The sequence below is a fragment of the Wasmannia auropunctata genome, unplaced genomic scaffold (assembly GCF_000956235.1).
Source record: "Wasmannia auropunctata unplaced genomic scaffold, wasmannia.A_1.0 LD336041.1, whole genome shotgun sequence".
NCBI lineage: Eukaryota > Metazoa > Arthropoda > Insecta > Hymenoptera > Formicidae > Wasmannia > Wasmannia auropunctata.
The window spans coordinates 75265-89176 of NW_012026849.1; the positions used below are offsets into that span (position 1 = coordinate 75265).

Genomic DNA, 13912 nt, shown 5'->3' on the forward strand with positions numbered 1-13912 from the left:
TTCGTGCTATCTGACAGTTTCCCAAGTGGTATTACATCATACATGAGGAAAGAAAGCGCGTATTTTAGAAACGTGACGACTCTAGCTCTGTGTGATGACGCAGATGTTTTAATCTCTCTCTCCTCCTTCCTTTCTCTCTTAAGCCTGGTCTATTGCGTAAGCATAGTTGTAATTGTAAGAATATACCAATCACAATCGAATATAAGAAGAATATTCGATTGTAATTGGTCAGTTCTTACAACTACAATTACTTACAACTACGTTTACGTAATTATAGACCGAGCTTTATTCGCTCTAGTTAATCGATACGAATACTTATTCATTTGCGCAAAATGTGTTACTGTACAGTGGGATGTGTGATTTTTCTAAGGGTGAAAGAAATAATTATCCCTATTAAAATTAATTTACATGCGAAAATGTGGAACAATTTTTTAATATTTTTAATATGGAAAACAAACGATACGTTTTTGATAAGAGAGTCACTCTCATGTCCTTGATTGTAGATTTTTAAATAATAATATGTGATGAAAAAGATGGAACTTTAGTTCGATAAAGCAGGCAGAAGAATTTAACAATTTAAATTGAAAAGGTTATTAATAATAACAATAATAATAATAACGACAAATGCCTGTAACAAGACAACTGCGTGATCACGCTCTATTAATATCATTAATTGAGGTAAAGACGTTATTGGAATTTAAAGTGAGATGATTATTGTGCGGGTGTGGAAAATTGGAAAAGATATGTAAATTGACAAAATGAAGCGAAGTAGAGCGAAATAAAAATCTCCTGTTCGATCTCAAATCGAGAAATAATCGAGAATACATAAACACTAGCTAGACTGAAAATCATTGATTCGCGCGCGTGCGTACCAAGCAGAAACACCTCGTTTTGCGCGCCATTGAGACACGTGCTCCGTGCACGTGCACCCACGAGATCTATCGATCTCATTAATCGCGAGAAATAAATCAACTAAGATTAGCAACGAAAGATCGCGCAGTTGTCTTGTTACACGCATTTGTCGTTATTATTATTATTGTTATTGTTATTATTAATAACCGTCTAAACGTAGTCCCCCTCTCTTCTTTTCTCTCGTTATTGGTGGTCTCGGTCTCGCAGTCTCCGTCTCTGTTTCTCACTCTCTTCCTCTCCTTGTTTCTCTGCCTAAATCTTTTTCCCCACCTTTGTGGCGCCTAGCCCAGCCTATATAAATCCCTGGTGACTCGAAAGCATCTTCACTCTATACGAGAAGACAGTCTATGTATAAAGTCCCGAGAATATCCGGACGCGTATAATTCGATAACTGAAAGAGAACGTGCGCGCTCGTGTATTCTGATACATTTCTATAGAAAAGGTCATTCCCGACGTTTCGTTTTCCATTTAACATTTTCGAATCTCAACACCGTCGTTCAAATCACTCTGTTCGCGCTCGTCACGTTCGTTGTGACATTCTTTCGCGACATCCCCGCGAACTTGTCAGCAGTGCTCTCGGAGGAAAACGGTCCAGTCCGTTTCGCGTCGCCCTACGCCGCTTCGTGTTGCTCCGCGTCACTCGCGTAGTGTGTAAACGCGCGCGCGTTTCACCAGTGTGCAATCACAACGCCGACGTGCACGAGGACTCGTCGCGTCGCGACAGAGACAAGCGCGCAAGGCCACGCACAAAGGTCTACGCACGATCTTGCAGGTGGTATAAGTTGGGGAGACTCGGAAGTTATTTGTGATCTGCATCTCCGTGAGTACGTCCCCATACGTGTGCCATACGTACAAATGGAAATGTCTAATCCGCGCGCGAAAGTCAGTTATCACAACGTGAGAATATTCGTTGTCGTTACCCTCATCGTTACATTGTGTTATCCAGCTCTCATCAATACGGCGGCAGTCCGTCCCGAGGTAAGATTTGACCACGAAAATAGTTGGTCGAAAGTGAAAGACCAAATGTAATGAAAGAAAAAGATCGAGCGCGAATGAAAAGTCTGGTGAATTCATGTAGTTTGCTATCCAGAAATGGTGAGAGTTTACGTCATGCGTTAAAGTATTAGGATCAAGAGAAAAAAAGAATCAGTCGATATCTTAATTCGTTTTTTCGTAATTACTTCCGTCAGCTCGAAAAACATGTCACATTCAATCGCCACTTGGAGGAATTAAAATACATTTTTATATAAATAAAAAATATTTTCTTTGCTGTTCAAATAATATATAAGTTTATGCAGTTTAGTCGAAGCTAAGATACGTATGTAGAATCACATAATAAAATAATTGCAGCACCAAGATCCTGGTACAACCATGCATTGGCCTATCTTATTCATTGTGTGTGAAACACTTATACGGTTGTAATATATATATATATATATATATAGGTATATATATATATATATATATATATGATATTATCACTATTACTTATCAATAAATAAAATCTCCTTAACTCCTATTCGATCTTCTTATTGACATTTTGATTAGATAAGGTAGTTTATATTAATTTCTACCTACCTCTAAATTTTTATTTATTGATAAATAATAGTGGTAATATCATTTGCCCTGCACTTAGCTTTCAACGATATTTTTTTATAAATTTTAATTTATATATAAAATACATATATTTTTTATTTTAGTAAAAAATTTAAGAAGATGTATTATAAAATAAAAGAATTATACATGTTTAAAAATGCATTTATCGCAATAAATAAAAAAATAAAGATGAAATAAAAAACAAAACAAATCTTTGGCTGCTTTTTGCAAAACTAAACTAATATTTCTTTGTTACAGAGAGATAACAAAAGAAAAAGCATAAAATTATTTAGAAATTATATTGTCTTTTAAAGATAAATGTCCAATTTCATCAATCTAGCATATCAAGCATTATAACAGACTAATATTTCTTATTGAAGATTACAATAATTCTGGAACTTGCCTTGTAACTAATCTCATATTATCCCAAATAAATTAGAAAAATCATATTCAAATATTTAAAAAGTTTTCTGACTTGTCATTATTTATCACACAAAAATTTGCCATTATTTACCCCGAGAACTACTTTTTCCTTTAAAATGAAGTTAATATACAAGCATAGGAATTATATTAAAATAGAGGAAAAATGTAACAAAAATATATGATATAGAATAGGTTAGATCTCATTCAACGATTCAACAATTAAGAAAATATAACTTGAAATACCAAAAAAATTCTAAGTTTACCTTGCTTCACGAATGCAAAATTTTAGGCTTTTTCGCTAGCTATATTTGGGTTTTAATGTTTACCGCTTTTTCAGAAGCTGATTAGATGCTTGAGAATTGTCTTTTTATTAACGAGTATAAGTAGTAAAATAGACGCGGGAAAGAGGAAAAATTTAACTTGACATTATTTACCCCTCGTCACTAATTGCCCGCCCCCCCTCCCCTCTCCCTTACATATATGTATGTAAGGGACATAAATACGTTTATCGAGACACTCGGCATGCTGACGGCTCACTCGCGTGCGCGAGTAGTTTTACTCATGAATTAAATCTATCGAGCCACGGCCTCGAGATTGTTGTTTTCTTTCGCCATGCGAGAACCGCTCGTCGCTCGCTATTCGATAAAGAGCGAATTTCACAACAATTGAATCGAATCGTTATGACTGCACAACTCGTTTTAAATCTCATAACAGCTGCGAGTATACTGTAATGAAATTATATGATGAATTCCTGAAAAGATGCAAATTTCTATATCTATAAATTTAGATAATTATACATGATTATATAGACATAATTCGCTTTTATGATTTTAATTATGTAAAAAAAACTCAATATTCATTCGCATATTTGTTGTTCGTCAAATTAAAATTGTATTATTATTCGCAGTGTATGTCGCGATTGAATCGACGACGCTTTCCTTCTTTCAAGTAAATGCATAAAGAGTACGTAGATCAAACTTTTAATTTTCGTTTATTTTCAGACGCCGCGATCAAAAACCCCATTGTACTATATAATAATATATTTGTATAAAAATTTCTTTCCTACCTTCTATTTATTTAGATCAAAATAACGACAAAAGATTTTTAAGAGAAGACGACGATAAAGCGCGAAGCAGTATCTCATTTGATACGAGAGGCTATCGAGTCTGCGAATTTGTAGATCGTAGTATTGGCAATTCTTCATTCAATGATGACGTTTGTATATCATTTACCGTTTTGAGCGGTTAACGTCATTGGCGCAATATGTGCATCACTGCATCTTTTCCTCTCCTTTTCGCGCCTGGTTTGCATTGTCAGAAATGCACGCAATATTTCGCAATATTTAAATACTTTTAATCTAATATCAAAATCATTGAAAGTCAAAGTATTTTAAATGTTTTATTATAGTGGATTGAACGGAAAGTTTATTCTATTTTTTGTATTTATACTAATATCATTTGTTAGTAAAAAACAGAACGAACTTTCCGTTCAATCCACTATAATAAAACATTTAAAATACTTCGACTTTCAATGAATTTGATAAATATATAAACTTTTCAATCCAAATAATTATAATTACTTTGAAATTAATTGTCACATTGAAATTTATATAAGATTAGTGTTGCAACAAGTAACTATATATATAAATTTTTCGGTCCATCCTAATATATGTATATATGTATATATATAAACTTTTCAATCCAAATAATTGTAATTACTTTGAAATTAATTGTCACATTGAAATTTATAGAGATATATATATATATATATAGTTACTTGTTGCAACAATAATCTTATATAAATTTCAATGTGACAATTAATTTCAAAGTAATTACAATTATTTGGATTGAAAAGTTTATATATATAAAATTAAAGGTTATATATATATTTATGCGCGCGCGCGCGCGCGCGCGCGCGCGCGTGCATATATATGTATATGTGTATCATACTACGTGTTAAAAATTTAAGTAACATATGAAAAAATATTCGACATTGCATTTACTTAATAAAATTGTTAAAAAATTGTTAAAGAGCATTTACAGTAACGTAGCGACATTACATCGATCTGATTTATTGTTTTTCCTAAGTTTTGTAGGAAATAGAAAACTTGCAATAATTTTATATGATGTTTCATGTAAAAACAACGGTATATACCTGATCGTTCAAGCTTACGAAGGGCTCACGATAACCGAATCGTTAAATAAGTTGTATGTTAAATAAATTGTTAAGCTGTAATCGTGAAGAGAAGAACACATGAATTATACGATATTAACCCGGGTCCAGACCTGAGCATTTTTACGCGCACGAACAGCTTGCACGCACGAATGCGCGCGTCTGGACGTGTCGATTTTGTTTTGACGCATATTATACATACATGACTAATACATCAAGTAGGATAACTGCGAGAGACTATAAGAACGGTTAAACAACTTTTGAATTTGTATGATCTATTCACATAAAAACTAAGCGGTGTATTTCGATCGAATGTGTTAAAGTCAAACGTTATAGATTGAAAATTGACATTCTTCATCGATGTACGTAAAAAAAAGTACAAAACATATAGACTACAGCGGGGTAATTTGAATAGTGGGGTAATTTGGATAATAATAAGCATTTGCAAGAATTTCAGAAAAATAAGAAATTTTAAATTAAATGTAATATCAAGCTCGTATTTGAATAACAAAAAGTATAAAGTCAATCGGCCAAGGAACGAGCATAGGTAAAAAGTGACATAAAATCACGAAAGAAAATAATGCTAATAAATAAATAGTTTAATATCGTATAAATAATAAAACAAGACGTGTCGACGTTTCGACACGGAGTCTTTTCAGTTGAAGTTAAAAATGTCACGTGAAGATAAAAAATTTTAAATAAATAAGTAAAAACGAACATAATAAATCAATACTGATACAATCAAGTTAATTGGAATATAAAGAAAATATATGAAACTTAAAACAATGGATAGGTACTATAAGTATTTGTCGATTCGACTACCGCTGTACGACTACCGCTGTGGTACGAGAATTAAATCGCATACTTACTTTCGGCGCATGCTGTAGTTTCGTTATGACAAACATTTTTCTATGCAACTAGATGTTGGATTTGATTGTTGTTCGTGACGTAGCCTTGGAATGTTTCCTTTAAAACCTCTTCCGTTCTGTTTTCGCGTGTCAATTTTGAGTACTAGTAGACGTTATAATTACAAAAACGCTCGAGGTTCCAAATTAATAGTACAGAGATCGGTGTAATAAAGGCTATTTTTCAATATAATGTCTTGTAACTTACAAGGATTTTCAATGATAATTCGACGGTGCAGTTGTTTCAGATACAAAAACGATAGTACGAATAATACGTGTCTATTTGTCGAGGTGTACAGTCGTGGACAAATGGGTTGCGACACTTTTATCCACGACTGTACTTCGGTAATGAGACCCACGCGGTATAATGTTATTTGAGTTTTTTTCCTTTCAGAGTGATCGGTACAAAGCTGTTTATATTAATGTATGTTTACTTAATTCATCAAGTATCCCAAAATAAGAATTGTCAATAAGTATAATATCCAAGTCCTTGATAGAATTTAAACCATGCTTTTGTTCTTCGCAACATCTCAGAGATGAGCCTTTTATAATAGTTATGTTCTGTGTCGAGCACTTTTATGTTATTCCAATTAAAGGAATGTCCAAATTCTAGAATGTGTTCTGTAATGACAAAATATTTTGTAGGATCTAACTTAATATTACTTTTATGTTCTTTGAATCTAGTGCCAAGCTGCCTTTTGGTTTGTCCCACATAAGATGTCTCACAGTCGTTACAAAAGATTTTATAAACTTCATTATTGTTTGCCGTAGTCAAATTCTTATCTTTGTGAGCTTTGACGAACATATCAATCTTATTGAGTACACTCTGTATCCTATTATGAACTCATTCTTATTAATGATCGATGCCACGATTTCCGAAATATTTTTAATGTACGAGAGTACCAAGAATTTTCTATTATCACATGTTTTTTTCCATTGTGATACTATGTCCGTCGGTTTCTTTTAACATATTGGATTTTAATTTGATGTCTATTAGTTTTTTTAGTCTAATGTTCATCTTGATAAAGATTAAATCCAGATGGTATTCATTCTTTAACAGAAGAGATAAAAAAGTTCCAAATTTTTTTGCTGGAACATAGGATGCAAAAGTATAAGGAAAGCTCTGTCTACCAAATTATAATATAAATAATTTCTATTTTGTGGATGTTTTGAGTGATAAGAGAGAAGTCTCCCCGAGAATGTCTTTTTGTGAAATTAATCTATGTAAATGATATTGTCAATAATGTTTAAAGTTAGGTCTAAGAAACTTAAAAATGGTTATTTTTGTGTTCTATAGTAAATTTTAATCGATCGTGGTCTCTATTGAAAGAATTTAAAATTGTATCTATGTATGTAGTCTGTCGGTGCCGCTAATGAAACGTCGTCCATACGTATCTGTAGTAGAACAGCGGTTTTCTTACTAATGTTAAAAACGATGTTTAAAATGTTTTGTTCCAAGTCCTGCATTACCATTTCTGCGGCAATTTCGATGACAAAAGGCAATTAACCTATCGGGGTACCAAACGTTTGTTCGTATACTGTTTCATCATTGAAAAAGAAATAGATGGATGTTAGTACGAATTTTACTGCTTCGATAAAATCCGTTTTTGGAACGTTAGTTTTATCTTTTATGAATTCCCATCTGTTGGAAATCTAATCTCCACTAATCACAAGATCTAACGGAATGTTTGTGTAAAGTGATGTCGCGTCAAGTAATATCAATATATCTGAATTGTGTAACTTTTTACCAGAAAGCTTGCTGTACATTTCGAAGCTGTTTTTAGCTTGTCTGTTCTCTCGGAAGTTGATAAACTGTCGCTTAGAATTATGCTTAATCTTTTAACGGCGGGGAAATATGAGTCAAAATCGACTTCTTATTAGACGTGAAATTTATAAATAAATTCAATGAATTTCTTATATGGAGTCCCCAACCTGATTGCTGGTCGATATATCGACCAACTCCGCTCGCAAAGATAAAGTCCAATGTAAAAAATTTAGCGCGAAGGTTTGAGAGTATTTTCCTACGTAATTAGATGCGCTCAATACGGGAAAAATAGTGACAAAAATCCTGGTGGTATCCTTGATCTTGAAAATCGCCATTTCAAGGTTAAATTTTTGTTTATAAAAGAAATAGCGATTTTCAAGGTCAAGGATGCTTCCAGGAATTTTTATGCTATTTTTCCCATATTTAACGCATAACATTTTCCTTGAAAAAACATAAAATATTATGTGTCGCCCGGGTGGTCGATATATCGACCACTCCCGCCGTTAAAAGGTTGTGATTAAAAGAAATTTTAAAATACATTTCATTATATTATTGATATAATGAAATGTATCTTAAAATTTCTTATTTACATGAAATTCTTGCAAATGCTTACTATTATCCAAATTACTCTACTATTTAAATTATCCCTAAGGCAAATACGTTTCTAATTACAATAGTTTGGTATGTTTAATTACAGAAGCAGTTACAACGGGTATTGCTGGAAGACTTTACAAACGTAACGATTCCACAAGCTACGGAAGATAGCAATAAGAAAAACGCGTCGATACGAATTTGTTATATAGAAGAAATTTGTGGATGGGCAGTCTATTGTCCAGCTACGAATAACACTACGCGTTACATCGATTATTTCATGAAAAATACGTGAGTGATCTATGACTACTACTATTACTACTACGTTACTATATTTATTAATTAATATTATGGTAATGTTAAAGGATTCGGTATTCTGCCTTGAGAACACATATAAATAATAAAGCGATTAATAAATTAGAGAAAAGAATAATTGCTATTAATTTCGCATTTAATTTACTTTCACGTCATATGTAAAAGTAAAAATTTTTTACGTAAAAAAAATATTAAAATATAGATAGAAGATGAACACGCCTCTAGCAATCGGGATGTATGAAAATATCACGTATAGAGACTCAGGCAAAGCGACTATGTTAAGGTTTGGGAAAAAAAATAACATAGTTAAAATTAAGATCAGAAATCTTTTACTCTGATAATTATCTAAATATATAATTAACTTTCAAATGTAATAAAATAGAACTAAAAAATTCAAACATTTCAACCTTTTTTTAAAGAAGATAAGAGAAAAGAGGAATTATCCGCTTTGTTCAAATAATCTATTTGGCACGAATTTCGAATAGTCAGAATAAATTTTGTAACAAATGAAAAATTTTAATCTCGAATACACTTTTAAAAATAGAATTTTTATAAAAAATCATTTACACTGATTAAGGAACAATTACTACTAATAATCAAGCTATATATCTTAGCAAAAATCGTAAGAAAACTCTCAATTTTTTCATCAAACACTCGTAAGCGCAATCGTATGTTATTTCGCACTTTCGTAGCGTTACCGGCCGGACGTTCCTTCAACTGCTAGAGACTCAGTGCTATCTAATATAGATAAATGAAAATATAAAATATTCGCTTTGCCCGGGCTTCCCCTATGAAGGAAAGTCTTGATTGAGTCACATTGACATTTTCCAAACATGCAATGAACATGTATCGTTTTTTTACTTGTTTATTTATTTAATTGTTTATTTCGTCGTTCGTTCCTGATAGATTTCTTGACTTGATTTGCGCAGATGTAAATGCCCGGATGAAAGCTACAAGTGCGTGCGCGTTAGGGACAATCTGTCGACGTCCGCGTACGAGTACCGCTGCCGCCAAAACACGACGGCGATGGACATTGTAATTAACAATGAGTCTACCGACAATGTAATTGGGTGTACCCACGATTAAACCATCTGAGATGAGGTCGGCGGCGTCGTCTCGTCATTGGAACATAATTCGAACTCGCATCACGCCAACTCGGTTACCGCCATCGTTGTCCACCTTCGCGATTCATCATGACATCTGCAGCTCTTGGATTTTTCGATAACATCTTTATCCGCACATCTCGAAAGTGATTTTCTCTTTTACCACATCGTTTCGTTACAATTGAAAGAGGATCACAAATGAGCGACAAATGCTCGCGACCAATCGAGTCAAAGTGATATCGAAATTCCTTGTTATCGTCAAAGTTGGAATTGCTACATTCTAAATTTTTGGGAGTGAAATGTCACTCCTAGCGATCATGAAAGTTTCGCCAGTCCGGCAGGAGCGAATATTCACTTTAAAAAGGGAGTGAAGCAATCGTTCTTGGAGCAAATTTTTCATTCTTAAGGAGTGAAAAATTATTCTAAGCGAGAGTAAATTTTCAATCCAATGCGGAGAATAAAATAATTTTATTCTCTCAAAAAGAGTGAAATGATTCACTTCCTCCGGGATGCTGAAAGGTCAGAATTACCGACACATTGTAGTCGTAACGATAACTTCGAAATGACTGAACGGAATTGAAAACACTTTTATAGGATTGAAATAGACATAAAATGTAAGCAAGCAAATTATGAATTTCTAGTAAAAACGAAAAAAAAATTAAAAAGTTATATTTTTTGGGTCATACACGGCTACCACCTGACGTAAACATTTCATTAGTATAAAAGTTCTGTAACTCATATATACAAAATGAGTAGCTCGCGCGCATCGAAGTACGTGAACGAATAATACATAACCTTTTAAGCTACAACTGAAAGCGTAGAAAAAAAGATATCATTACTGACTGCAATTTATGGTAATTCATACGCTTAGCTAAAATACAAAAGGTAAAGACAGCAAAAATTGCGTTTAGCAGTACGTGCCGGATTTTGCAAGAGATGGCGCTTCAATAAGTTGAATAAGGACAATGTGCGTGTTTAAGTGAGACAAAAAATATTGTATAAGAAGTTCATTTAGAGATACCACTAAAATTAACAGACTGTTTTATTGATCTCATGCAAATTTGGCCGACCTTTCAGTATCCCTTTAAATATATCAAGAATATTTTTTTCTTTGTACTAAAAATCCTTGCTGAGAAAGTATACTTGTAACGATATATAATATAATTTTAATATTCTGTTTCATATTCTGCAAAAGAAAAATGCTTTGCATCTGATGACATTTGATTCGTCAAAATCTGTCGATTGATATCTGTTTTGACTTGCAACTGTTTTAACAGGCTATTTTTTACATTCTACTCTTTTAAACAATATGGTGTTTTAATAATTTGAAACGCCTAAAAGTATTAATATTTTTCTTAACATCAAAAAATGTTTAATTGTGTAAACGTTTACTTCCATCGCACGTCAAAAAATAAAATATTTCTTATCATAAACGATATATTAATTATTTATGGATATGAAATATTCTGAATTGTAAAACGTAAGGTATTATACTTATAACTTTAAAGTGTTTTGATATACTCACATTGTTATAATAAAATATATTTAACAAAAGTTTTCACCTTCAAGACATGGTATATATTATTTATAATATATGTATAATAAGATACATAAATAAAATTACATAAAAAGTTTTTTTATTATAATACACATACATAATATGTATACTTCATATACATACAACAGCTAGGTATAATATACAGTATATACGATTTTTTGAAGTAGATTATTTTGCGGTAGAAAAATTCCTGATGAGAAATTATTATTTAACTTATGAATTCTATTCTTATATGATTAAATAATTCTATATATTTCGAACTATTCCGTGTGAATATAGGTAATATAGAAATAAAAAACTAATTTTTTAAGTTAAAAAACTATAATTATTCTTAACAGGTTTACTTAAAACGGGAATATATCTTTTGTTTCATATGCATTTTATATTTTTCAAGACTAAACACTTTTTAGCGTTCTATACACTTATTTAAAACTGAAGTATCTTTAAGTATCTAAAAAATGAAAATAAAAAATAAAACAATTTTTTTATCTTAAAATTAAATTTTTTTATAAATATAGGCGATTGTCCAAGATCGTCAGATGTGATGAAGGCATAGTTTTTATAATTCGTTTTAAACTGTTATTATGTTATTCAGTAAAAATTTGATTTGGTCTTCAATTGCGTACAGGTTTCATACTTTCTTTCTTTACTAACAATAAGTTTATATAGCATTTTGGAACCCCACCACAAATTATTTTTGAGCACAATAGGTTTTTTGCAATATTGCATAATTATCCGTAATGCATTTATCGACCTTGCAAAAAGTTGATTGCATAACTTAACTTCTTACAATATACGTATATGGCAATAATATGAGTATTGTGCATATCGCAATAGGGGTCTTTAAAGTTATTTACTTAAAATAATTTGTTATATAACCGCGTACGTAAAATGTACGCGTGAAAGAGTGACTCAGTTCAGCTATTGCTACCAAAGAAACAAGCCTCGAAAATAAAATCCCTCTTTTCAAGAAATTTTTTAATTAGATAATCTGCAATGCTGACAGTTGTATAATAAAATAGATACGTTAGTTATTACTTATAAAATTTTCATATTTTAAGTGTAAATTGTTATAGTAAATAATTGTATCAATGTTTCGGAATAATTGGATTAAATTTGTGTTAGTGATGATTTTGAACTTGATATAAATGCAATTTCGAACTTTACTTCGTTTAAACTGAGCTGTCATCATGAATTATAATTTAATAAATCATTAGACAGTGTTTAAATTCCAAATAGTAATGACAATGTAGTATTTCTGATTGATGATAAAAATATTTTGATGATAAAAAAATTTTCTACCATATTTTCGAGAGGTAGCGATAATATAACTAATACAAATATGTGTCAACGAATTATAAATGTGCAAAAAGAAGTACTTCGTTTGGTATGTAATCAAATTAATTATTTAAATATATTTAATAACAAAAAGGTAATGTATAATTATTATGATTTATTATCAAATTTTTATAAATCATCTATAAGAATTTGTAAAATGTTGTATTTAGACTTTTAAAATCTTAAATAAGAAATAGAATATTGTTTATTTTAATACAATAAAAATAAAAGGTGTAGTAATATTATACATAGACACTTAATATCTAATTTCTATGTATATAATCTGTCGCAGTTTCTTTACGCTATTGTTTGCAACTTAGCTTTAATTAATGAAGGAGCCACTCATGGATATTCCTCCGTAGTACTTCCGATATTAACGAGTAATTTATCCTCGATAACTTTAAACGCAATGGAGATGCCATTTTTCGGTAACTGTTTTTAAAATCTGTTAATAAAAACATTTAGTATTATCTGCAAGTAGATAAGTGTTTATGAATATTAATAACAAAACTACCGTTTAATTTTTTTGTTAACACTCAATATTTATGACTTTCAATACAATTGTCAATTGCTGGTGACAATAATCAATTATCAATTACCTTTAAACATGCTTCTAATACTATGTTGCACAAATTTATATTCATATACAGAGACCGCCAAAAGTTTCGAACCACCTAAATAATTTTTGAACGGTTCAAGATATTTTTATTGAAATATATACAGGGTGTCCCATTTTAATGTTCCACCCCAAATAACTTTTTTATTTTTGATCTTAGAAAAAAATGTTTCAGATAAAAGATGTATGGCTTTGAGGGGGACATAAGATGATAACATTGGTTTGACTTTGAGTGGCGTCGGTAAGGTCAGGACAAGGTTACTTTGAATTTTTTCAATGGAACCCCCTATGTTTCATTGTATATTCTTGTAGCTTATTTCGAGAGTTTTCCAAAACACATAGATAAAATTAAAAGCTTATATAAAAATAAATGCTTGAAAGTTACAGTACCACCGGCATTAGCATTATCTAAGGTGTCCGAACAATGGTTGAAACCTTTTGAATGTTATTCAGGATCATGAGCTTGACAACATATGTCAAAGTTATGATTATTGAAGAATGTTTTTCCTTTTTCAAAAAATAAAAATAATTTTCAAAAATGAAAATAAGAGAAATAATCTCCTATGATCATGGCCTTGACACATGTTGTCAAGCTCATGATCCTGAACAACATTCAAA

At 31.4% G+C, this 13912-nt stretch overlaps 1 protein-coding gene across 2 annotated transcripts; it reads left to right on the forward strand.

Annotated features, from left to right (window-relative positions):
- Window positions 1-1239: 1239 nt before the first annotated feature.
- On the forward strand, window positions 1240-10200 carry LOC105451869. Of its 2 annotated transcripts, none has more exons than XM_011692569.1 (3): window positions 1240-1890; window positions 8471-8655; window positions 9609-10200. In XM_011692569.1, the coding sequence occupies exons 1-3, from the start codon at window positions 1768-1770 to the stop codon at window positions 9763-9765; spliced, it is 465 nt and encodes a 154-aa protein (XP_011690871.1). In that variant the 5' UTR covers window positions 1240-1767; the 3' UTR covers window positions 9766-10200. The 2 variants fall into 2 exon arrangements, with proteins under 2 accessions (XP_011690871.1, XP_011690872.1); XM_011692570.1 differs by having other exon boundaries at window positions 8474-8655.
- Window positions 10201-13912: the final 3712 nt, after the last annotated feature.

Bases quoted from the DNA above. Each gene is read 5' to 3' on its own strand.
- LOC105451869 (XM_011692569.1), top strand. From the start codon at position 1,768: ATGGAAATGTCTAATCCGCGCGCGAAAGTCAGTTATCACAACGTGAGA. The intron at 1,891-8,470 runs GTAAGATTTGAC...GTTTAATTACAG, and splicing joins CGGCGGCAGTCCGTCCCGAG to AAGCAGTTACAACGGGTATT. The intron at 8,656-9,608 runs GTGAGTGATCTA...TGATTTGCGCAG, and splicing joins GATTATTTCATGAAAAATAC to ATGTAAATGCCCGGATGAAA.